General features: G+C 41.8%; 1 protein-coding gene across 11 annotated transcripts in view; it reads right to left on the bottom strand.

Moving 5' to 3' along the window:
- The window catches only part of LOC120746080 (nck-associated protein 5-like), a 176,747-nt gene that overhangs the window by 11,319 nt on the left and 141,398 nt on the right, over positions 1-24,030 (bottom strand). For 9 of the 11 annotated variants that reach the window (XM_040051333.1, XM_040051334.1, XM_040051337.1 and 6 more), the window contains 9 exons: positions 22,698-22,802; positions 21,574-21,762; positions 17,678-21,243; positions 16,985-17,090; positions 14,636-14,723; positions 8,136-8,459; positions 5,116-5,237; positions 3,206-3,335; positions 2,906-3,081 (listed from right to left, as the gene is read on the bottom strand). In XM_040051333.1, the coding sequence (XP_039907267.1) occupies positions 2,906-3,081; positions 3,206-3,335; positions 5,116-5,237; positions 8,136-8,459; positions 14,636-14,723; positions 16,985-17,090; positions 17,678-21,243; positions 21,574-21,762; positions 22,698-22,802 (4,806 nt within the window). Of the gene's footprint in view, positions 1-2,905; positions 3,082-3,205; positions 3,336-5,115; positions 5,238-8,135; positions 8,489-14,635; positions 14,724-16,984; positions 17,091-17,677; positions 21,244-21,573; positions 21,763-22,697; positions 22,803-24,030 lie in introns of those variants that run through there. The other 2 variants (XM_040051335.1, XM_040051344.1) reach the window with 2 other exon arrangements.

The following is a 24,030-nucleotide window of genomic DNA, read 5'->3' as shown; positions in this document are numbered from 1 at the left end:
ACCTTTTATTAAAGCTAATCAGACTTCCTCTTCATCTGGATTTGTCTCCCTGGGTTTGAAAAGTCACATTTTACATGGACTGTTACTTCCACTCACCGGTGACTTCATTAGGTACGTGTGTTTAACTGCTCATTAATCCAAATACCTAGTCAGTACCAGCCAATCACAGGGCCCACGCATGCATAGATCCATCCTGTCTTGTAGCAATAGACATAATCAAACTCAGTTGGTACTAAAGGCGTACTAAGAAACAGGTATTACAAGTACTTTAAGCACTTTGTCTAACATTCGTTCGAGGAGTTCTAAACTGGGACCAACTTGGGGTCAGTATCTCGCTCAAGGACAGTGTGACATGCAAACTACTAACCTTTGGATTAACAACAACCAGCTTTACCTTGTGAGAAACGGGACTTGAGATGTAATGTAAAGGTAGCAGGAACAGATATCATTCGTCACATTATTTGGTTAGCCTAGCAGACAGGTGTGGATACTTGTGTTGGCACCCACCTTCCAGTGAAAGCAGCCAGGCTCTTAAATTGGGGGAAAATTGGTTAAAACCATAAAAACAGTTTTTAGCTGCTGGGTGGAAAGTTGTTTATTTCCTCTGTAAAACTGGAAGTCTATGGGGAACGAGTCATTTTCAGAGCCAGTAGAGAAACTGCAGTTTCTGAAATGTCGTTGTTTTTGTTATTCATGTGTGGAAGTTGCTGCTTTATTTGAACTTTTTGCAGTAAACGTGACTACCATAATACGAATAGCAGAAAAATACGACACATTTCATACCAAAAGCAAAGTGTCTTGAAATTAGAGTTAGAAACCTGCAAAGTGGTCTACAAGTAAATTACTCCTCATGACAGTGTCAGCTAAACATCGATATATTATTGAGGAAGCTGTTTCTTTAATCTCTTGGATCAGTTCATAAACCTCCAATGCTACGACACACAAAGCCATTACTCCCAAGTGGTAGCAGCTAACACTCATTATCGCTGTATTACTGTAAAATGTAGGCCTATTGATAAACTGCATTTGGGGCCATTGCAGCTTTGGTCCTAAAGTACGTGCTCAAAAACACGTGAATATTAGAATTAGGCACATCCACAGACTAATATAATCTCACAGCTGTGAAACAATACTAAGCAGCTTTTTAAAGAAAGTTGAGCAGCTTTATGACAGCAAGTTTTCACGGGTTTCACTCTGACAAGGCGTGCTTCTTGGGTGTTTCAGGGGTTGAACTTCTGACCTCACATTATTGCAGCAGTCCCTGTAAGTGTTGCAAGCCAACGCTCAACTGGGAAACGTAGCCTTGCGCATCCAATTACATGACAGGCAGGTCTGAGGATGAGACAAACACAGCCTTGCTTGTCCTGTTTGAGTCCGTTGCGTGTGGGCTAATGGAGCTGTGCTTGCAGCTTGGCCGCACAGCGCCACTTCAAAAACTTCCCGTTCAATGCTTTGCCTGTCCACCGGGACTCGGATCGGAATCAGAAATCTCTCTCTTCCCGTTTCCTCGCTTGTAGTTCGAGTGGAGTCGCTGAACTTTGCTTTGTTAAATGGCGAATCGGCCTCTGTACAATAATGTAATACTTGATCGAAACGCTGCTTTTGCTTGACTTGGCAGAGTCAGCAAACTGACCTTGGAGCTTAGGGGGATTCATTTGTGCTCGAGTGCTGCTCTCAGGACACTCGGGTGTGTGTTTACTTGCTGAATCACCCTGGACTCACTGCATCACCTACACCCAGCGCAATTTGTCATAATAATCTGCAGCATGGTTCAGATGGAGGCTGCATGTGCACAACAAAACTTGACTGTTTAATGGTGGGAATGAGATCTAAATTTGAAAAAATGTTTATTTTTTCTAATTTGTGGGTGTAAATGATTACAAATAGATTCGATCTGATCTCATTTTAAATTCCAAGATGACTTCAGAGGTCGAGAACCAGCCCACACCATAAATTGAGATTTTTCTCCCCCATCTCTAATAGACAATAGTTTTTCTTAAAAAGTCGTGCTGACTCAGGCCTTTTTTTTTTTAAATTATGGATTTTTATATCAGGGCTGCTGCTGCTGGGGCAGGCGCACTGTAAGAGAGTTTGTCCCACAGAGCCGGCATATTGCAGGCTGCAGGCCATTTCATGGTCTCTGATTCTAATTTGTCATTCAGCAGCGTTAAATACTTGTAGGCAAATACCCGCTGACACAAGAGGGTGAGGCGATCGAAAGCAATTAGGCGGATTTTTTCCGTGAAAATCTGTAAACGATTCCAAACGGCCGAAGAGAAAAACCTTGGGAGCGCAAACAACTCCAGCGGGAAGAAAAAAGAAAAACCTTGGATTTTTAGTGACTTTGAAAGAGCTCTTGTGCTTCGGGAGTCTGACCATCTGAGGAGTCTCCTTGCCGAAGTTTGCGACATACGAGAATCCTAACGGTCCAATTTATTCTTCCTCCCTCTGCCTCCGCTGCAAGGAAAGCGAAATTATGCATCTTCCATCCTGGGAAGACTTTCATTGAGGTCAGGCGCCGTTTTTCTGACTCAATACTCATCCTCTTTATGCTGCATAAAGAAGCATACATCTGGGAGCTGCATGGCTTTTAACACTTTAAAGTGCCTCTTTTTGGGCTACGCTAAGAGCCAATTGATTTATCCTAAAACAACAAACACAGGGCGTAGTGCATTTTCTCTTTCTAATGGTATTCTGAGGCCTACCAATCAATAATAACTATTAATATACAGAACATTCACCCGCTAAATTTAAACACTTAGAAAGTGACCTACTGGACGGCTTCCTTGACAGGTAAGTTTAACACGAATAAAATGCTTGATGGGAATCGGCAGCAAGCCTGTAAAACAGCTGTTAATGAGCGAATCTGATTAGCGGGGAAACAATGAGGAGTTTGAATACTCACACTGAGCCTGTCTCCAGCTTTTCCATCAAGGGCCGACTCCTTGTGCAGCAGGTTGTACTGCGAAATCTTCCTGCTGTCCTTCTCCAGGTGCGAGAACATGTCGTGTTGGTAGTAGTCCATGATTGACAAGGATTTTTCCACACTTCTTCTCTTCAGGGTGTCCTCATTCTGCTCGACTAGAAACACAGGAAACAGATTCACAAAAAAGGCATTTTTTGTTAAACTTGATCCAACTTCTACAAAAGATAACGACTGAGGAAGCTTCATGAAAGATTCAGCGACTACAACTTTCAACCACACCTGAGTCATTCCTCTTAGCTCTGTTGATCAGGGTCTTTTGCGGCGAGCCCAAAGTGCTTCCCGTCCCCTCGGGTTCAGTCTCAGTGTCGCTGCTGCTGCCTGAGTACGTGCACACTCGCAAGGCTCTTTCCTATTCACGGACAACAAAAAAGTCATTTTAAAACAGAGACATGACGCGCCTTCAAAGCCATACGAGCGCTATTATGCAGTCTGGTTTTTGCACAGAGAAGATACCAGGAAAAAACTTTAAATATAGCCCTCATGACTAAGTTAACTTTTTGCAAAGCAAAGTGGTGTTTAAGCTTCTCTCTTTTTTAGCTCAGTAGCAAATTTAGTTATTCATATGTAGATACCTACAGTTTTGAGAAAGCTTACTTTTAAAAGTTATTTGCAACATTATAAAACAGTCGGTAATGTTACAGAGTCACAAAGGCCTGGAGACCGGCTGGGAGCCATAGATCCCAATCCCAAAGTGTCAAAGTGTCCCCTTAGCAACTATACTAACCCTATAAATGCCCCTGATGTGGTGCTAAAGCACCTAAACAACATGTAATAAGGCACTACGTTAGTGCATATGAATGTGTCTTGTAGTGTAAAGGTGCTTGGAGCGGTCAGTAAGCCAAGAAAAGCACTATTTCAATCCCAGGTCTATAAGACCTCAGTCACACAGGTCTAGAGTTTGGTCAACAACCCCCCTGGCAACCAAGAATAACTTTGTTGGCAATTGGCTGCTGGAAGTTGCTTTCTAGGTGAAACTAGTTGCAAAGAGGTTTACTGTGCTTGGGGAGTAACCTCCTTTTAATTGCTTTGGTCTCTAGTGGTTGCAGCAGTTGCCAACTAGTCTGCAAGCACTTCTCAACTACTTGCTAAATGGTAGTGAAACTGTGAAAAGTGTGACACAAACCAGAAACAGAGACTATTAACTGTCAAATAAAAAGCCTTCTGAAACGTAAGTGAGGAGAATTTCACTCATGACTGGAGGTTGCCACGAGGTTGCAGACCAGTCTCTGGGCCTGTGTGATCTTACCTGCTGAGGGGAGCAAAGTCTACAGTACTTCTGGGTTATTCTTTTTCTTTTAATGTTCTTCCTGTGCACCTTGGACATGGACTAACTGCAGAAACATCTGATTCTAAACACACTTTAACCAGTGAAGTGATTGTGTGAGTATCTGTACACTGCACATCATGCTGTAGATATTGGCCAGATTTCTTTGATCTCAATGGGACTTACTGGTTAAATAAAGGTAATAATTAGCTTGTGCATGTTGATTATGTTGTCAGATTGGAGTATATCCTACCGGACTTCTACATCTGAATGTATTCTCCTCTACCACATAATCAGCAACAAGCTAATTAATCCCCCTTGGAGTGACAGTTTCAGCTGACCTAAAAGCTAGGCACTGATGCTCTGTAGCTGCAGCACGGCCATCATTATTTTTCTCAACACACGCACACTGCATTTCACTGTGATGCAGTTATTGTCTCCTTTCAACTATATATTCAAAATAAAGTGAATACTTCCATGAAGAAAAGGCTGTCTTTTCTGCCATCTCACTAGCTTAGCAGCGCTGAAGAAACGCATTAAAAAACTGTAACTGCTTAATTCAAAAGTAATTAACTGCAACAAAAACAGATATTTCTAAGAAGCTCCTTCACAACACGTTACCCTCAACAGTTGGTAAGTATACAGCCTCCCTGGTGACATTAGTGGGAAAAATGCTAGTGTGTGGCCACCACTTTATTACCTCATTCCTCAAAAACAAGCAATGACCATTTTCAACTCTGCAGCTAATGAAAGGATTTCATCTTTGAAACTGTGTAAAGTTTGAGACAGTGTCTGGGTATCTCTCGAGTCCCTTTAAGAACCACAAATATGTCAACTTAGACTAAGTGTAATGTAAACGACTTACGGCCGGCATATCATGGTCCTTGGATTTCATCTTCCTCTCTGCTTCTGTCTCTTTGTCCTCAGTGGAACCTGAGATGTTGCTGCGTGGGGCACAAAAACTCAACCTCGTTGTCTGGATTGCATCTAGAAATCGAGGGATATAAAAGAGAAATGAGGCAGGAGGTTTATAACAAACATGACAAGACGGTGATGAAGGTGATGAAGGTGATGTGGCGAACACTGACCACTGAATTTTACAAGAAGATCCGAACTAACATATGACCAAGTGGATTACCTGTGCAAACAGAGCGTGGAATATCCACTGGCAACTAGATACACGCAGGATTTTTGAGTATTTGAAAAATCATTAAATTATAACTGATCAAATAGGTTATGCAACTACTTTTTCTCTTAAAATTGATATATTTGCTGTGCTAATCGATGTGCCTGATAGGGTGTAATGTCCCACTGCTGCCAAAAAGTGGTAATAATTCAACTAGAGGCTGTTCAGCAACAAAACAGAAGCGGAATGGTTTGCTAGCCAGCTAGATGCTACCGCACAAACAGGAGAAACAGCTGTAAAGCTAGCAAGTCAGAAGTCTACCACGACAGTCATTTGAGGAACAGTCAAATACTTCAGAGCGACAATCGAAAAGGACTTTTACTTATAAACTACAAACTGCAAGATATTTGGACGTAGGACAGATAGACGTGGGAGTGGAGCAGGGAAAGACCACTGTAACTCTCGTGGTAATTTCTCCTTGAGCTGACAGGCTGATGAAACACGGGATGAGTACATCTTGTACATCCATTCAGTCGAAACCTATCCAGCTGGCTACAAACCCATTTCCCATTCGCGTATCTGAATGAAACATTAACAGCGTCCACCCTGTGACTGCTCCATCCACGACTCCTGGCAGCCAACAGAACAGCTTTCAGCTGTCATCCCCAAATGACGTCGGGCCGTCTTATTATCACTCTACCCAGTGCTGTCAGACGCCAGTTTAATTGTCTCGCATTCAGAAACCTCTCTTTCAGCTGCATTACAATAACGGGCTGCTTTTGGCTCGTGTTCTGTCTCCATCTGAGAAATCTGCATGGAGATCATAAAAGTCCTTTCCCCTTCTTCCTCTCACGCATTACGAAACAAACAATGTGACAGACGTTCTGTCTGTTCAGGTATCCTTTACTTTTTTTTAAATTTTTTATAATGATGAAGGAAAGGACAAAGAGGTAAAACCTGTGATAAAGACGCACAGCTTACTGTTAAGGCTTTCATAATCAACTTGTTTCACAGGGAAGACTCAACAGGAGCCACTTTATGTTTGTAGTTTTGCCTCAGATTCCTGTCTCTGCAGTGACACCGCAGCACTGGGGTGAACGAGATGCCGCCTAATGTCTTGTAAGCATAAATCTCCGGGTGTGAGCGCTCATCCCTGCATGTTATTGTAGCTTTAATTAGCCATCTGATTGCATGCTACCCTCCGCAGTTCTGCCGTGCATCATGCCCGACGCCGAGGCAGAAGGTGCTTTATGATCTATGGCTGCGGTGATGCGCCTATCTAATTGCATTTGTTGGTTTTCCTCGGGGAGTGGGAGTGTATGGCTTTCTACTATCTCAACTGAGTATCAGATGTCAGTGTTGATGCATTAGTCTCTGAATTAGCTGAACAAACAAGGTTCTTCTTTTAATCAGAGTTTAATAAACCAAACGGCTTCCTCTTGTCTGCTCCTCGGGAGCCCTTGAGCAGTCAGGAGGAAAATGCATTAACATAAAGTACAGTGACATTCAATACTTCACTTAACTTCCTGAAAGGTAAATAAGCTGTCTGAGGCTTTCGAGCCTAGGCTTTTTGTCCATCAAACATGATAACGGTAACGTTTACAGGCATGGATTTAAATTTATTTCCACTGTGACCTCGATGGAAAACATGAATAGCTTGAAAAGCACAATGAAAAGCACTGTTCTTTCTATTGTGGTGCCACATCCTGGCAGCTCTGATGACCTTCAAGTTCATTTAAAGAAAAAAAGTGCTGTACAAAGCTAACAGTACAAAGTACTGATGAGTATCAGTGATGTATTAGATTAATAAAGCCAGACATCTATTATCTGTAAGATATAAATGAGGCTGGCACCTTTGCTTTGATTTAAGAAGCACTTCAAGTTGTAAATGTAATGCTTATACAAGTGAATGCACAAGCTAGGGTGACTGCAGGTAGATATACTGCAGAAAATCATCAACCATCACTTGTAACATTGAAGGAAACTCTTCAGAAATGAAACTGCTGTCATTGTAGTGGATTTGTTCATTTGGCCTGAAAGGCCGATTGACTATGAATCAAATATTCATCCAAGAGATTCACAAACTAGCCATCCATATTTACTTGGCTGATATTTTGGTTAGGTGTTTAATCCAATACCGATGCACTCATGTCAGTGTAACAACACGAGTAGCTGGGTGTATTCTCCACTTTGACTGTTTCAAAGCAAACAGTTGGCCTTTTTGGGCAATCGCCATCTCTGCTGTTTCAAAAAAATCTTCCACAGATTTCCATTCAGGACTACAACCTCATTCCATTTAGGAAAAATTGGTGGGTGCCCAGTGTTTGCATTGATTCTTTTCTTTTGCATTTGGTGACCGAATGCAAGTAGTTAGCAGCAACCAACTGGTTCCCCAGAGGTTGATCGTGCAATGCCCTCAACTTCTAAGGAAACAGTTTCAATCACAAGATGATTAAACAGGTTGCTTATTGGAAGGCAACCTGTCTCCAAACGATCACAGACCAGCTCTGGCTGACTGCAATCGCTCTCAGCAAAAGTTTGTAAGTAACTGCTTCTAATCTATGAAACTCCCATCATGTTGCAGTCAATCTGATTCACTCTACACCAATGAGTACAACTTGTCTGCGATGCCACAGGGGACTCGACTCAACGGGTTGCCATTCCACTTGATGACCAGTCAATACTATAAAGGGTCTACAAACAGGAAAAAGAAGGCTATGTTGTGAGGCATTTGTTTACAGTTAATATTCCTGTCTTACCTGAGGATGCTAATTTGGGCAGGCGGCTCTGGGTGTCCTGGGCGTTGTCATTGCTGCAGGTCACAGTGGGGTCAGACAGGGAGTGACCCATGCTCATAGAGACATGCGGGTGGGGTTTTGAAAGGGAAGGCACTTTCACACCAGGTTGTGAGGGGTCAGGGTGAGAAGAGGGAGGCTCCCGATCGAGCTCAGAGGAGCCGCCGGTCACCCCCTCGGGGCTGGATTCAGATTTAGGGATGTGGCGACCGCTGGCCCGGGTGACAGAATCGGGGAGAGGGAAGGTGCCGATGCCACTGTCCAGGGTTCTCATCTGACAGCCGAAGCCTAAAGTGACAGGGAGAGGAGTGTGACGTCTGGGAGAAGCAGGAGACAACGACACAGGAAAAGAAAAGGAGGACCTGGATTTACATGCAGCGGAAAGGGTTGTGTGTAAACAAGGAATCTGTAGCAGGTTCAAAACACAATGTAAATGGAAAAAGAGAGAAAACAAAACATTTTAAACTGACACAGTACTTTTTGGAAGCTCCTTTCTGATGCCCATTTGTAGTTATCACAATGGTGAGAGGCACACAGTTCTCATATAGTACACAGTACACAAGAAACACCTGCTGCCAGCAATTCTGAACTAAATACACGATTGAGCTGCAACCCGAGGACATGCTCCTTGGATTCATCAGAGTGCACGCTGGGTTGTAATCAGGCGATGTGACAGCGAGTAGGAACAGATGGATGTCGTTTAGAAACCACAGTTTGCAGAGCCTTGACTCAGGCTGGAACAGATGGATGGCCATTCAGCACAGCACAGGCCCTTGTAACTGTGAACGGTAATGGCCAACAGTTACATCGGCTAATTATTAGTGGTTTGCAACTTTTTGCTGAGTTACACTGAAAACCACTGAGGATTAATTAGCTTTCTTACCAGGGACCTGTTATTCTTTTTCTTGTTTTCAGCTGTGTATACTGTTCCAATGGTGGACGCTCATATTAAACATTGCCAGAGTTTTACATAATGAGATAAAAGTACGTCAAAGTAATTCTTGGGTCAAAAAGATTCAGATTAATTTACAGCACTGGGAAAAGCCCTGAGCCACCCCCACTTCTTTCTATTTTGCAAGGAAAATGGGAAATAGTGATTTAATGAAGCATGTGTAAACATACAGGTAAATACAGCATATAAAGCAAAACCAAAATTTGTAGAATTCTAACGAGCTTGAAAGTCGGAATTTGGTATGACCAAGTTTTTACTTAATATCTCTTTGGGAATCACCTGGTGCAAAAATACCATACTAGTACAGTTATCTTTGGTATTTTTCATAGATTGTACTTAAGAAATTGGGAAAAAAAATGTGTTTTTGTGACAGGCTGCTAATAACAAAGTTAAAAATTAAAATAGGCTCTTCACTAAGGTGTCTGTTATATACAAAAACAAACTGGTTCATCCATTGAGTTAGGAGTCTTTGTATGCTTGAATAATTTATAAGTCAGAGTTAAGTGGCTTAACAGACAAAGCCATTCCTTTTAAAAAGGTTGGGAACAAGTTCTGGACTGACAGTGAGTGAAAAAGAAGCCAATGTCTAAAGAAACACTTTGAAAGACCTTCAGAAAGTCTGGAGAACTATTGCTCAAGTCTGGTTCCTTGGACACAAGAAAGATGAGAAGTATGATCGGAGATACTGGAGTGTAAACCTCCTAAAAAGTTGTCTGAAGTAAAAAAACAGTGGAAGTTCAAGACTTTTTCATCAGTTCTGCATCTCCAAGTATTGGTTGTTAAAAACTCTTAAAGCGAACCTGAAGGCTTTCTTTTCTTCAGTCTCTCAGAAATGCGTAGATATTTACAGATTCTGCCTCTCAGTGTTAGTAAAACTTAAAGGGTTTCTTTCAACGCTGTTGTGCTTCACAGTGAGCTTTAAAAAGAATTTGCAAGTACTTAATTGGGCATACTTCAGAATTAGTTTACTGCTAGAAAGAAAAACAGAAAACAATATTTACACTTAGATGTGAAGCTCATACCATCTATTCATTTTCTCTTTGGAAGTTTTTCTAGCAAGGATGCCAAGTACATTACTTAAATGTACATTATCTAAATTTAAAAGCATTGCCAATAGATGCACAAAGTAGGGGAATATTTGAGCGAGTTTTTGAGAAGAAAAATCGGTGCATGTCGCCAACTTTCAGCAGATTTCGCAACATACTGTGAAAACGAGTCCTTATATAAGTGTTTGGATGTACAGAGATACACCATGTTCATTGCACAGATGGCCTGTTAGTTGCAAATGTATCTGCTATCAGGCCCTCGAGGACACTTACATGTACTGGAATAAACAGAAATGCTGATCTCAGTGCATGTCATAGCCTCCGTATGCACATGGATGTTTACTTGTATATGAGAGCGAAAGGCGGAGAGAGCCATAGATTACACGGCTGTGTAATTGAATGCCAAGCCTGGCAGTTCAAAATGCCCTCTATAACCAAACTATAACAAGGTCCACAGTAATTCTACCCAGAGGGAACAACGACTGGACATAATCTAGTTTTTCATGAGCTCCCTATCACTTCTGTATACAACCTCCAGGGTTTGAGCAGAGAGAGTTGCCTTATTGATACCTCCTCTGCGTGGAAATGGGTTTATTCGACGAAGAAAAACACAACAGAAATTGCAAGGCTGGATTAATACAACAGAGTGTACTATCTCTTTTGTTGCTGAAGCAAACATCCAGTTGAAATTATTCCTCTTTGGCTGAAGAATACAGTCTTTTTCTGTTATTTTGTACTTTCGTGCTTGTTAAAAATGTTTTAAAAAGGCAGCGCCATTTTCTAAAAACAAAAGTCTACAAAGTAAGTTTTGAACACCACACACATCAGCACCTGGTGAAGTAATAGCTGAATTATTAGTATTGATCAACAGTGCCATCAAACCTCTGCAGACGTATTAGAGTCATTTTGAGCTCCGAGTCAGTCAAAACGTTATTTATTGTCCCTTTATGAGGAAAAAAATACCTGCCTTGAGGGAAATTCTTCTAATGCACAGTACAATAACTGACCAGTGTGAACCTCCAAGCCCACATTCATAACTCGAGCTGCTTGCATCATAAACCGGCTGGATGTAAACTATTTATATGATTGATGTGTTTACCTGGCATTAAAGCCTGTGAATGCTGCACTTTGGAGGGACGTGACATTATAGCAGTGCTGAAAAGCAACGAGCAGCCACAGCTGAACCTTTATTAAATATTTAATTCAGGCTGTCGGGAAGCGCTTAGTTGGCAGAATGTAAAGAAGGCAGCCTGTTAACCAGAATACAGAGACAATTAACATTTTTATTTTTGGTGACATGGCTCAGACCCATTATTAGTGGCTCAAGCCAAAAGTATTTTGTGATTGATTAGTAGCTTCGCAGCTCAATCTGCCAACTCTGTGCTTCTGTGGAGATTATTTCCATCTGCACTCAGCCTTAACAAACACATTTATTTTAATTGTGAGAACTGGCAGATGTATAGATTTTTCACTGTCACCAGCATGCATGTTTTGCATACAAACAGGACTAATTAAGATGCAACCCCAGAGAACAATGGCCAGCTTTTCCATCTAGTTAAAATATATTACATTTGGAGACTAAGACTTTATTGCTATTGTTAGTAAACCTTTGAATATTCAGTTTTGTTTTTGTTCCGTTTTGATCTCCACCAACTCCTGGAGGAACTTTCTGACTCTTTAGCACCTAAGTTCTTAACTACAGTCCCTGGCCACTTTGTTAGGTACACCTGTTCAATTGCTAATTAATGCAAATATCTAATCTAATAAGTAACGCAACAACTCAGTGCATTTAGATATGTAGACATGATCAAGACGACCTGCTAAAGTTCAAACTGAGCATCAGAATAAGGAAGAAAGTCGAGTTAAGTGACTTTGAATGTGGCATGGTTGTTGGTCTGAGTATTTCAAAAACATTTCTAGAGTTTACAGGGAATGGTCTGAAAAATAGAAACTATCCAGTGTTTGGCAGTTCTCTGGGTAAAAACAGCATGTTGATGCCAGAGGTTAGAGGAGAATAGCCAGACTACATTCAGCTAATAGGAAAGCAACAGGAAGTACAATGACCAATCATTATGACCAAGGTATGCAGAAGAGCATCTCAACAGCAGCAGAAGACCACAGTGGGTGCTGCTCCTGTCAGCTAAGAGCAGGAAAGTGGGACTACAATTCACACAGGCTTACCAAAACAAGACAATAGATTATTGGATGTTTTGTTGTCTGATCAGTCTCGATTTCTGCCACGCCATTCAGAATTTGGTGTAAACAAAATGGAAAACTTTTGGCTCTAAGTACCAACTGAGCTTGAACGTGTCCATCCTTTTAAAACCACAGTGCACCTATCTTCTGATGACTGCAGGATAACACACTGTGTCACAAAACTCAGATAATCTCAACTTGTTGAATCTATATCATGAAGAATTAAGACTGATCAGAAGGCAAAAGGGGGTCTAACCCAATACTAGAATTTACAAAACCACGACTCTGAGCAGTCGTTGGTGAGCCAACTTTCATAAAAGTCCACTGCTGGAACTCACCCCAGATGAGACTTTAACCCACAATCCCAAAATCCCTAGCATAGGAAACTAGTGCCTTATCCATTAGGCCACTGGGGTGTGCACACTGTAATAATGTAACAAAAACATTTTGTTCAGTGTACAGCCGGTACATTGTGGCTTATTTATTTAAGCTGTCTGTGCTAGCAGCAGCAATCAAAGATTCTTATCCTTTCAGGAGCATCACAATGGTAAGGTAAGTAAGGTGTGTCTTTAACATGGCATAGTTGTTGTTGGTGCCTTGTTACAAAACTCAAATAAAACTGGTTTCTTGAACATGACAAAAAGTTCACTCTACTCAAAAGATTACCACAGTCGCCAGAGCTTAAGCAACTAAAGCCCATTCACATCATGGATGTGCAAGCTGACAAATCTGCAGAAACTATGTGACGCTATCATGTCAATATGGGCAGAAAAGTCCGAAGAATGTTGCACCTCGTTGAATCTGTGCCATGAAAAATTGAAACAGTTTTGAAGAAGAGGGTCCAATACTTTTACTAGCAGTGGGTAGCTAATAAAGTGTCCGGTCAGTGTATGTTCACCAGCTGTGTCTGGTGGCTAGTTGGTTTTTGGAGGTTTTCATTCTCTGAAAACTCCTACCTATCACACCTGAAAATGACACAAAAATCCTAAAGTTACATGCTTGAAAAAAGTACCCATAGGGCTTTGTCCTGTCTAAAAGGAATCACAGAGTCAGGAATTTCATCACCTTAAGTGACCTCTTTTACATGCAGTACACGCTGTCCTGCAATTCTATTTTTAACATGCATGTACAGGTTGGCCCTCGGGTCTTTTGCATCCTCAGACAGCTGCTCTAAGTGGCAGCTCCAACTCGGCTTCTAAGAAGGACACATTTTTAGTGGTTTTCAGCTCCCTGCAGCGTTTCTGAGATTTTAGAATATACTATTTATTTTATTTGAAGTTTTATTTGCGATACTGTTCTTACCTTTACTTCACTCACATCTTTTATTATTTTCGATTTCTTCTCTCTTACAGTTATAGCACATATAAAGCATGAAATGGTTTGATAGTACAGCCATCCTAACCATTTGCCATCAGAATAAGCTATTTTATTTACATTTTTAGTGTTCTCCCAAGTTTTGGCAATGAAGGAACAAATAAAATAATAATTCTGACTTATCTACACACCCCTCTTTTCCCTCTGAAACAAACTGGCTGGGGTTATAACCCATCTAATTTATTTTAATAAAACTAAGAGAAAAAACAAAATCGCTACCCTGCTATCAGCAAATCTAAATTCACACCTGCAATAGAGCTACATTTCAAGAAGCATGCCATTATGTACTTTGAGATGAATCTGTGAAACAATTTGTCAATAACCCGGTGAGTGACAGCCGAGTAATGAACACGGTGCACTCCACATCCAGTAAACAGCACCTACACCCCCCTCCTTCCCCTCACCGAGCTACAATCTACAATGTAAGTTTGTCGCTCTGCAGTAATAACAGTCATCATCTCATCTCACAATTGTTTGATGCATTTATTTTTTCACTTCTTTAGCTGCTCAGGCATTGTGAAACATCACCCGGCTGCACGTCAATCACCTGAACAGACTGTCAAGGTGCCGTTTGCAACCACTGCTATTTCCCCACAGTAATGGTGAGTCTGGCAGTGAGGGGAATCAGTTGGCGACGGAATTGAGTTGTCAGTCACATCAGGAAATTGCAACTGTAAAAATGTGTTAATGCTTTGTTGCACCGGTTGATTTTTGACAGGTTTAAGCCAAATGAAAACCTGTACTCAGTGAGATAAACACTTGCAGATATAGTATGAAACCCAGAGAAGAGAAGACGTGAAGTTTAGGCAAAGTAACAACTCAAATCAGAGAAGAGGAAAGATATTGTTCTTTTAAACTGCCTTTAGTGAAAGCTGAAAAGTAACTCATAGACTCACCTAACATGTGGTCTTGACAAGCTGCGTCTGGGATGTGTCCCTCTACATTTTCAGCCTTTAGGTTGATCTTCTCTGTCATTATGAGGGTCTAGAAAATGAACAAACTCCATGTTAGTGACAAAGTTATGACGTAAAGCAGAGATTTTAAACCTTTTTTCTGACACACCCTTAAAGGTTTGTCAGATAGACCTGAGAACACCTCACCATCCCCACTTTTCAAGTTCAAACACGTTTATTTGAAAATTATTTTAAACTGGAAACACTTTCAGCTTATTAACCAATCATAGCAATTAAATTCAGTCACACCACAGTACAAATAGGACAGAAACCTTCTTGCTTGAACAGAGAAAATCAGTGGTTGCTCAGTAACTACCCTGAATTTTTTCACATTGGTCAACTGATTGCAAGATGTTGCAGCAACCGCTCTCCAAACAATCCTAGTCTAGCTCAGATTGCCTGCAATCACTCTCAGACAGATTGGCATACATTTACTGGGAGTGGTCCCCAACTTTGAAATAACAGTGAAAGCCCGTGCTTTGAATAATTTTAGTATAGTATGACTAGTATAATTGCAGCATTAGTGAAATATCCCAACTATTAGATTACTGACAGCTTGTTCATCTATTCTTATTTTGCTAATAATTTCATCTGACATTTAATACTTTAAGCTAAAATATTTAACATTGTTTACTAATTTGTTCAACCATATTTAGCAGAAACTGTTTTTAACTGCTAGCTAAACCAGTAATTATTAACGCTCTGCTTTTTCCACATCATTTAAGCAAGTCATTTCAACTGTCTATCTATTATAATTATCTAACAATTTCAACCAGTATGTTAAACTTAGTATTCATAACTATTTCACACGTTTTTCTATATTTTCTACATGTAAAAAAGTATTTTAAGTAATTTTTTTAGCTAACAATTCAAACTGGTAGTAATACATTAAATGTTTGATTCATATTTCTAGCTAGCTTGTGTAATGGTTTAAGCTAGTTTTAGCTAGATGGTGCAAGTTTTATTGCTCTTTCATTTCTTCATCTAAATTTTTATTTGATAGGTACGCTGTTAGGTCATAATTTCTCCCTTTTTAACCCTAATTTTAGCGAGCTACTGTGACTTTCCTGCAAAAAAAATTTCTCTTGCTTATGCCAACATTTATCCAGGTATTTTGACATGCCTTTTCTTAATTTTTTATTACTTACACAATCCAAATCCCTATACATGTTTATAGTTACATTTCTATTGCTTATCAATTAATTATTTTTTTCTTTTAGATGAGTTGAGCTAAGCTGTCCACATACCCCAGGATACCTTCTGGATATATTAGACCGTATAGATGCAGCTTTGTTTGTATAAGCTGTTAACATTTATCAATTTAAAAGGCTTTCTTTTAGGTAATGTGCAAAAGAAAATTGTGGATGAAAAGGATCGGTTAAACCGATTCACGTACTATATGAGTTTCCAGAGGACTGGACAAGCTTCTGGCTTTGTGAAATGTGTTGAAAGTTTTGTTCAGAAAGAAGTAAGGTAATTGTCACAGACTTTCTGCCATACTTTAATTAGGTTATTTTAAAAATGTGGTTTTGGGGGTGGTGTAAAAGGAGCTTGTAGGTCATAAAGTGTGGCTCTTTTGTTGTATTTCTGTGGGGAGAAGATAGACGGAAAGCTTGGAGGATGGTATTAAATGGCTCTTTTGTCAAATTGAGTGCCTGCGATAAGGGGCTCCTCCATGTTATCAAAATTTCACATCATCTGGATTAAATTTCCTACATTATGCGGTGAGACTGTCATTCTTTCCCCCTGTTCAGACTGCTCCTTTCAGTTTCTTTTATTATTGCTGTCTCCCTTCTTTCAGTCGCTCTCAAGCTCTCAGGCTCTCCGTCATATTTTGGCATTTTGACTGACAGGTAATAAAGAATAAACCCACAAGGTCAAGATTTTAGCATTTTGCTTACAAAGTGCACTGATATGATTTACAAAATCAAACAGCTGATAGGAGCCTAATTTAAGTCTGTACTACATCCACAGCCTGATGGCTGCCTCTATGCGAGATATAGCTTAAAAAAAACCTTCAGCTTTGTGGAGACAACAACAACACAGGATTGGGTTTGATAATAAAAAAAGTAGGCGATGAATTGTAGGCTGAGTCAGAACACAATGCGAATCAATATTGAGCCTTCAGGGGATGTGATGGTGAAGAGGCAGAGGTGTTGTGGATCTGTTTGTGAACATGTTCATACTGTACAAGTGTGAAAACCTATGGGAATTTTGCACGTATGCGTGCACTGCAAACAAGCTTGCCCCAAAAACTGTAACAAAGTCCGCAGTGCATGTTTGTCTACTTACAGCAGTATCTGAACAGATCTCCATATCTCCCTTCGTTTCGCTGTGTTTTTTGGGCGTGGAGATCCCAGGCGGCGATGTGGCCACGGAGTTGCCCTTCACAGCGGTCCTGTCAGGAAATAAGATTTGATCTGTTTTTCATGTCTGTGTGCCGAGTACTTCCTTTATCAACTCACCAGGTAGAAAGCGAGACTGCTGATAAATTGCGTTGACCCACTCTTTCGCTTCGTGAACGCGCAGGTAAACACACGTGTACACGCACACAGACACACATGGAAATGTCATCGCACGGTTAACAACCTGCATGAAGTGGTACCTCACAAGTGTTTGAAATCTGTCAGCTGGGTTTTTGAAGAGGAAAATGAGCAAAGAGAGTAGATGACTGTGGCTTAAACATACAATAATCCTGAGTGTTGCTGACTATGTGTCTGATCCCCAAACTGTTTATGCTCACTAGTGAAGAGTCACACCTCAAACAGACAGCGGCTGTTTGTGTTTCTCTGAACACACAAGCTTAATGTAGGGATTGCTCATGTTTAATGTAATAGAGCTACTACTTTGCTTCTGAATCGTTGATTCACTTGGTAGAAAGGCATCTCTGAGAAAGCTCGGTGACAGGAAATAATCAGCACAGCATCCGATCAATTAGGATAATAATACTTGATTTTCTTAATGACAAAGGTGTTGCTAACTCACCTGCCAAGAAGCTCTTTCACGAACTGGTCTTTTCCAATAAAGGCCGTCGTGCACTGGATCTGACTGGCAATCTGACCCATCTGATTGTTGCAGTGGTCCATAATGGAGCTAAGCTTGTTGTTCATCTCAGACAGACCCTGCACCTCCTGGCTTTCTTTCTGCTGATTATCATTTTTCTTCTTATCCTTCTTCTTGTCAGACTTCATCTGTTTGCCTCCAAGAACTGATCCGATCTTCAGCTCTTTCTTCTCCTCTTTTCCCTTGGGAGAGTCGGCTTTTTTAATACTCAGAGCTGGAAGTTTGCTCTTACGGAGGCCGAACCAGTTTGCCAGAGAGGGACCCGTCTTCTGTTTGGCCTCGGTGGCAGCGACCTTCTCCTGTTCTTGACATTTCTGCACGTTCTCCTCAATTCCCATCATGACTTTCTCTTCAATAGTGGTGACTGTTGGGCTGATTTTTTTCTCCTCCATATCTGGGTGTTTGTTTGTGCAGTCCGCCTGGGTTTTGACTTCCCTGCTGAAGTCTGCCTCATTAGGGAATGCTGCTTTGTCTTCTGTCTCTCTAACTGGATTTTCCAAGCCGTAGACACAAGAGGAAGGAGGATGAAACTGTGGATGAGAGGCAACCTTCGATGGCTTACGGATGTTTAAACCAGTCCGATCACTGATGGGTAAACTACGAACCACTTTGTGAGAAGGTGACATGACTGCCTCCCCCTTCCCTGTGCCCTGTGACCCCTCAACTTTAGAACCCGATTTGAAAGCTCTGTCAGGGAGGATGCCGTGACTATTTGACCCTGTCATGCCTCCATAGTGGCTAAGTCTTGTCCTTGGGGAATGAACAGGGCTCTCTGCTAACCCAGCACAGGTCGCTTCTAAGGAACTCTGTCTCGACAGAGAGTTCCCCCTTTCACCTGAGTTGGTAATGATCTGAGTTCTGATTTTTCCCGGCCCATCTAAGGAATTGATGCTTGGTTTTTCAATGTAGTTGGTGCTGAAACTCTGGCTACGAGCTTTTGCCCCGTTCATCCCTAACGCTGGCTTTAAATGAGGTTTGGCAGCAATAGATATGGATCTGCCAAAAAGCTGACTACTCCTTTTCCCATTATCACAAACACCCCCTTCCTCTGGCACCATAAGAGCTTGTAATTCTTCTTCCAGTAACCTACACTGGACTTCACCTTTCCCCTCTGTAACAGACATCTTGGATGGCGAATCAATATTGTACTCTGTCTGCAAGTTGTCACACTGGGCAGAAGCATTTGAAGTCACAGTCTCCTTGGAGACTGAGTTGATATGATCTTTCTCTTGTTTGCCTGGTATAGAGGGACTATTTTTATGGCTAGGAGGAGACTTTAAAAATGCCTTAAAGCCCATTGGGATGCGAGTCTTTGAGGCTTTTTCTGCTAGGTTAGGGGACATAATAATAGAGCTGTCTAAAGCTTTGCCAGTTTGTGGCTCTGCCTGACCTTGAGGTGTGTCCTGAAGTGAAACAGGTAAACTAATAGAGGTCTTCTGCACTGACTGATGGACATTTTTATTAGCAGATCCTTTTTTGCTTGCAGGTGAGTTCTGAAATGAGGACCCTCTGAGGGCACTGTAGGGAGGAGGGACATTCTTCGAGGTTTTAGGTGCGGTTTCAGGTTCTCGAGCACACCCTGAGTTTGCAGAAGGGAGGTAGTCTTTCGTGGTCATCCGCTTGGAATCGCCTTTAGCAGGTGTCTTAGTCATGGCAGGGGACTTTTGAAGGTGCTGACTGGTTTTGTCAACCAGTTTCTGAGGTGCAAGTGCAGTCCCGTAGCCTGCATCCAAGTCTAAACAGTCTTTATCCTTGATGGGTAGCGTTGATTGCATATTTGGTAAAAGTGAGGTGTGGTAACTTGGGGGTGGACCCCTCACAGTGGTTGGCGACCCCTCGTAATTTGGTCTGATCAGTAAAGAGGTGGTGCGGCCCGGGGGAGGGGGAGGAGAGGGGGACCTGAGTTTATTTTTGCTGTTTTCACAGTGTTTGTCTCTGGTTGGCTGTTCGCCGTTGTCAGCATACTCCAGGTGTCTCCTTGAGAGGTGAGGGGAACTCGATGAGGCGCCCTTATTCCATTCGGCCCTGCTGGGGAGCTTTGAGTTCACCGCTTTTGGGCTTTGAATACAGGTTCCTGGTGTCTTGATGAATCTGGACATTTTAACTGTCGGAGAGGAGGGGGACTTCTCCTGCCCAGGGGGTCCTGAGTTCCCGCTGTTACTTGGTTCAGTGGCAGAGCCCTTAGATAATCTCAGTGGGGATCCTGAAGGTTTATTACTACCAGGTATCTTTGAACTACTGTACTTGGAACCAGCAGCATCATTCATGGGAGGGATGGAAAGGCCTTTACTAGCTCGGTTGCTTGGTGGTTTGATAAGTTTCCGTTGTGGAGTCAGCTGCATTGATAGCCTCTCTGCACTTCCCTCCCTGCTACTGCTTTGCTCCCTTGGCTTGTGGGTCCTGATCTGATATTCAGACGGCTTCTCTGGAGACTCAAGAACACTGTAGTTTCTTGATTTTGAGGGTTTCTGCTTTGTTGGCCTCTCTTGGGGCACCAGTTCTGTGTAGTCAGGAACTACTTTGTTACCCTGAATGTCTTTTTGAGTCCCAGCAGCTGCTGCAAGTTTCTCTGCACAAAGTTCAATAGGCTCTCCTTCTGCATCAAATATTGCCAACACGCTCTCCTCAGATTGGGTGCATTTGGCCACTTTGGGCTCCTTAATCAGGCTGAAAGGCCTGGGTCTTCCATCTGCAGACTGGGTACGAGCCTGGTCTCTCCTCAAGCACTGCTGTGTAATCAGCTTGGCAGCATCTCTTGACAACCTCTTCGAGTCCCTCTCGGCTTGCTCTGGTGGCTGGCTAAAGGACATTCGGGTGTCACTTGACTCAGACTTTAACTCTTCCAGATCATCCGCATCAGACAGACGGGGAACTTCTGGTTCAGTAGGGGTGAGGTGCAGCTTCGATGGTCTCGTAAAAGCTGATATCCGCCCTCCTTCAGGGAGAAGGCTGTTAATAAAACTCATGAGTCTTTCAGGCTGCTCCTTTGAGTCATACCCAGAAGGGTGTTTAGTAGCCACAGGACTTGAGATAGTGTCACCTCCGCTGTCTTGCGTTCCCTCCCAGCTACATAAACTGTCTGAGATGCTGTGTGAGAGCTTCTTACAGTGAAACCAGTTGTCCTTGGTGGGGATGTTATCTCTACAACTAGAATGTGCCAGTTCATCATCTGCATCATCAGAATCATAAGCGAACTTCTTTCCCTGAGCAGTTCTCCCCACATGGGTAGGCCTAGACACCCCTTTACTGCTACTCTTGATGCCCAGTGAGTAGATGCCCTCATTGGAGTTCATGCAGTCTTTGTAGCCTGACTTGGAGACCTTGGAGGAACAGGAGGAGCTCCTGTGTTTCCTCCTTTGGAGCTTTCTCAGTCCTTCCAGTATGTGGCTCTCCTTACGTCTTGTGGGGAGGTGCTCCTCCTGAGCAGCACAGATATTACTAGGGGCTGACGAACCCAAACTCAGCCTCTTCTCCCACGTCAGAGATGACTAAATGGGAAAGAGAAAGGAGGCGGAGTCAGTCTCTGTGTAGTAAGAACACATATTCTTTAGTACGTAAAGCAATAGAACTGAGAAAAGCAAATCATAATGTTGGCTTTTGCGTGCAAGCTATTTTTATTCCACCACATATTTTAAATGCTTGGAATTAGGATGGTGCAGGACTGTCTTTAAATATGAAATCCCACATTTTCTCAGAAGCTTTAAACTCCAATTGGAAACATAATTAGCAAACTCATGCATGAAGGTTGTGGGATTAATTAAGGTCTCGAAATAAAGACTAAAGCACCCCTAATGAGCCTGATGAGCGAGGTGGTTTACCATTTTCCCACAGGAGCGTCCATCATTCCAGGTGTACGAGCCGCTGGAGAATTCACTGCACGCGCTCGACAGCGACAGCTCACTGCTGCTACAGCTGCTGCGTGGGTACACGGGGGCTGGCACTGTCAGGCTCAGCTGGCTCAGACATTTGGCCACAGGGAGACCTGCCTTTCCATTCAACTGAACCTCCTATGACACAGAAAAGAGGCGACATAGCATTAAGATGGAGTCACTTACATGGCCGCTTAACAATGTTTGTGAGTTACATAAGCTTTCCTTTAGTCCGACTAGACATCAAAAGTGTTTATGTGTTGGGTACTGCTGCATATCTAATTGCCATCATGCTGTTGATTTTGTGATGAAAGGTATTGAAGAAAAACTTGACACACCCAATCAAATATCACAGAAAAGTCGACTAAATTGTCGATGTACTGCACTTTTCAAACTTAAAGAAATACCTATATCAATCATCTTTCGTGTGCAGTCACCACACCGCGGCAGATGTTTGTCCAATTAGCATTTCCCTGAAGACAATCTGACAATGACAGTGGAGTTTAAGATGAGGAATCTGATACATCCATGGCACAGTTTTCAATTCCCTAATCTCACATTCGTGTGCGTGTCACTTAACACGGCTTATTTAAGGATATAGAGGTTTTGCTCATCCTGATTACAAGATGATTCATAATTCGCTTTTCGGCCATTATTATTTCATTTTCTTTTTCTGCTCTGATGGCACGCATTAGGGTTTATCAGGTGGCATCCTCAGAGGGGTAAAAGGGGCAAAGGAAATGGAGCAAACTCATTTTCGGGCCTTAATGCATAATATATAAGATGATTAATGTTCCAGAGTGTCCTGTGGAGTCATTTTTACTGAAGACGAGTCTCAATCGATGGTTTTCTGGTAATATGACAAGGATATATTCCTCTTAGTGCCAAGTGATACTGCTGGCTTTTCCTGCTGAGAGCACAGGAGGGGTCACGGATTTAGATTTTAGATCTGTATTTTAATATCTTGGAATGATTTCTTGATGGGAGACGGGGGTATAGTTGTGCTGCAACACTTGGATGAGTTATATGGGTAGGGGAAAAAAAGTACATTTAATGTTTCCCATTAGGCTTACATTAGAGGGGGAGTCTGTATTCCTGGAAAGTAGGAAAGCCTTGCTTCTCTCTGGCTCCAGGAGCAAATCTGCTGCAGACAGATCCATGATCCGAGAGTGGAGTTTCTGAAAGTCAAACGGGAAGTACACGCAAAGATGAATTTTTGACTTTGGGGGATCTCAAGAGGAGCATCTGAGATGACAGAAGAGCATAATTGGTATGGAGATCTTTATCAGTACTTTATGCGGCGCACAGCATAGCCTGAAATTCCTTTTTGTAGCATCTCGGCTGGGCGTGAGGATTTTGATCTGAGTATTGTCTAAATCTCCCTCGAATGACAAATATTAAAAGAAAGCAATTAAACAAAGTAATCGTTTGAATTTATTTTTGAAAATCTCAAACAACTGCACAGTAGGCTGAGGCGGAGCAATATTTTTACCTATCTGATTCCCTCCACTGGTGCCAAACGGAGCCCCGATTCATCCCTCTCCCTCAAAGTCATTAATGTCATCGTCCAGAAAAAAAAAAAAAATAATAATGTGAATAGGAAATAATTGCATCAGGGAGTTTGGGATTGCTTTGATTTTTTTCCCCTTTTTTATTTGTGCTAGTCTCTTCTGTTATTTCACTCTCATGCTTAAGAGGGAAGGATACAAAACCAAATACATTTCCACATATTAATCCCAGAACTTAATTACACTGGATTCCCTGAGCTCAAATTAACTTAAACTAGAAATCTGCAGGAACAGAACACTTGATCTTGTGCTGCATTTCCTGCCAAGGGTAGAACTAATGCTCACTTAGGGAGTATATGCATGTGCTTCTACGCACTGGTCGCTTTGTTTTCTTTTGGGTTTTTTTGTTTTTTTTTTAAATTCAGTTTCTACCATTAAAGTAAGTGGCGACTCACATGCTGTGCACCCCTTGAAGAAAATAAATTGGGTGTTATAAAAGCAAAAGTCACCCACGGTAAATGGAAACTGAGCTTTGAAAATGATCTCCTCAAATTTTCCTTCAATGGCATGAACGTTTTAAAAATAAAAATGGTTTCCATTTTATTTACTTCCATAAACCTCTTTGCCGACTGTGTATATCGACTTGTGAAGAGAAAAAATACACGACTTCTAATGACACCAAAACTTCCCTGCTTTCTTTTGTCTCTTTAGAACAAGTAACCTGTGTTGCATTCATTGTGGATTTTTCACTCCAACTTCAGAAAAAAAAATCCAAAAGAAAAGCTGCTTTTTGTATTAGAGAAAGCCTGTGAATAAGCTGTTAGCGTGACTGATTTTTATACCATCAGCGACAAGGTGGTAATTTGCCATGGAAACAGATCGATGCCCATTTTCCATG

Source organism: Simochromis diagramma, unplaced genomic scaffold, assembly GCF_900408965.1.
Source record: "Simochromis diagramma unplaced genomic scaffold, fSimDia1.1 OVJJ01000107.1, whole genome shotgun sequence".
NCBI lineage: Eukaryota > Metazoa > Chordata > Actinopteri > Cichliformes > Cichlidae > Simochromis > Simochromis diagramma.
The sequence above is the reverse complement of the archived record's forward strand: the minus strand, read 5'-3'. Positions and strand labels throughout refer to the sequence as shown.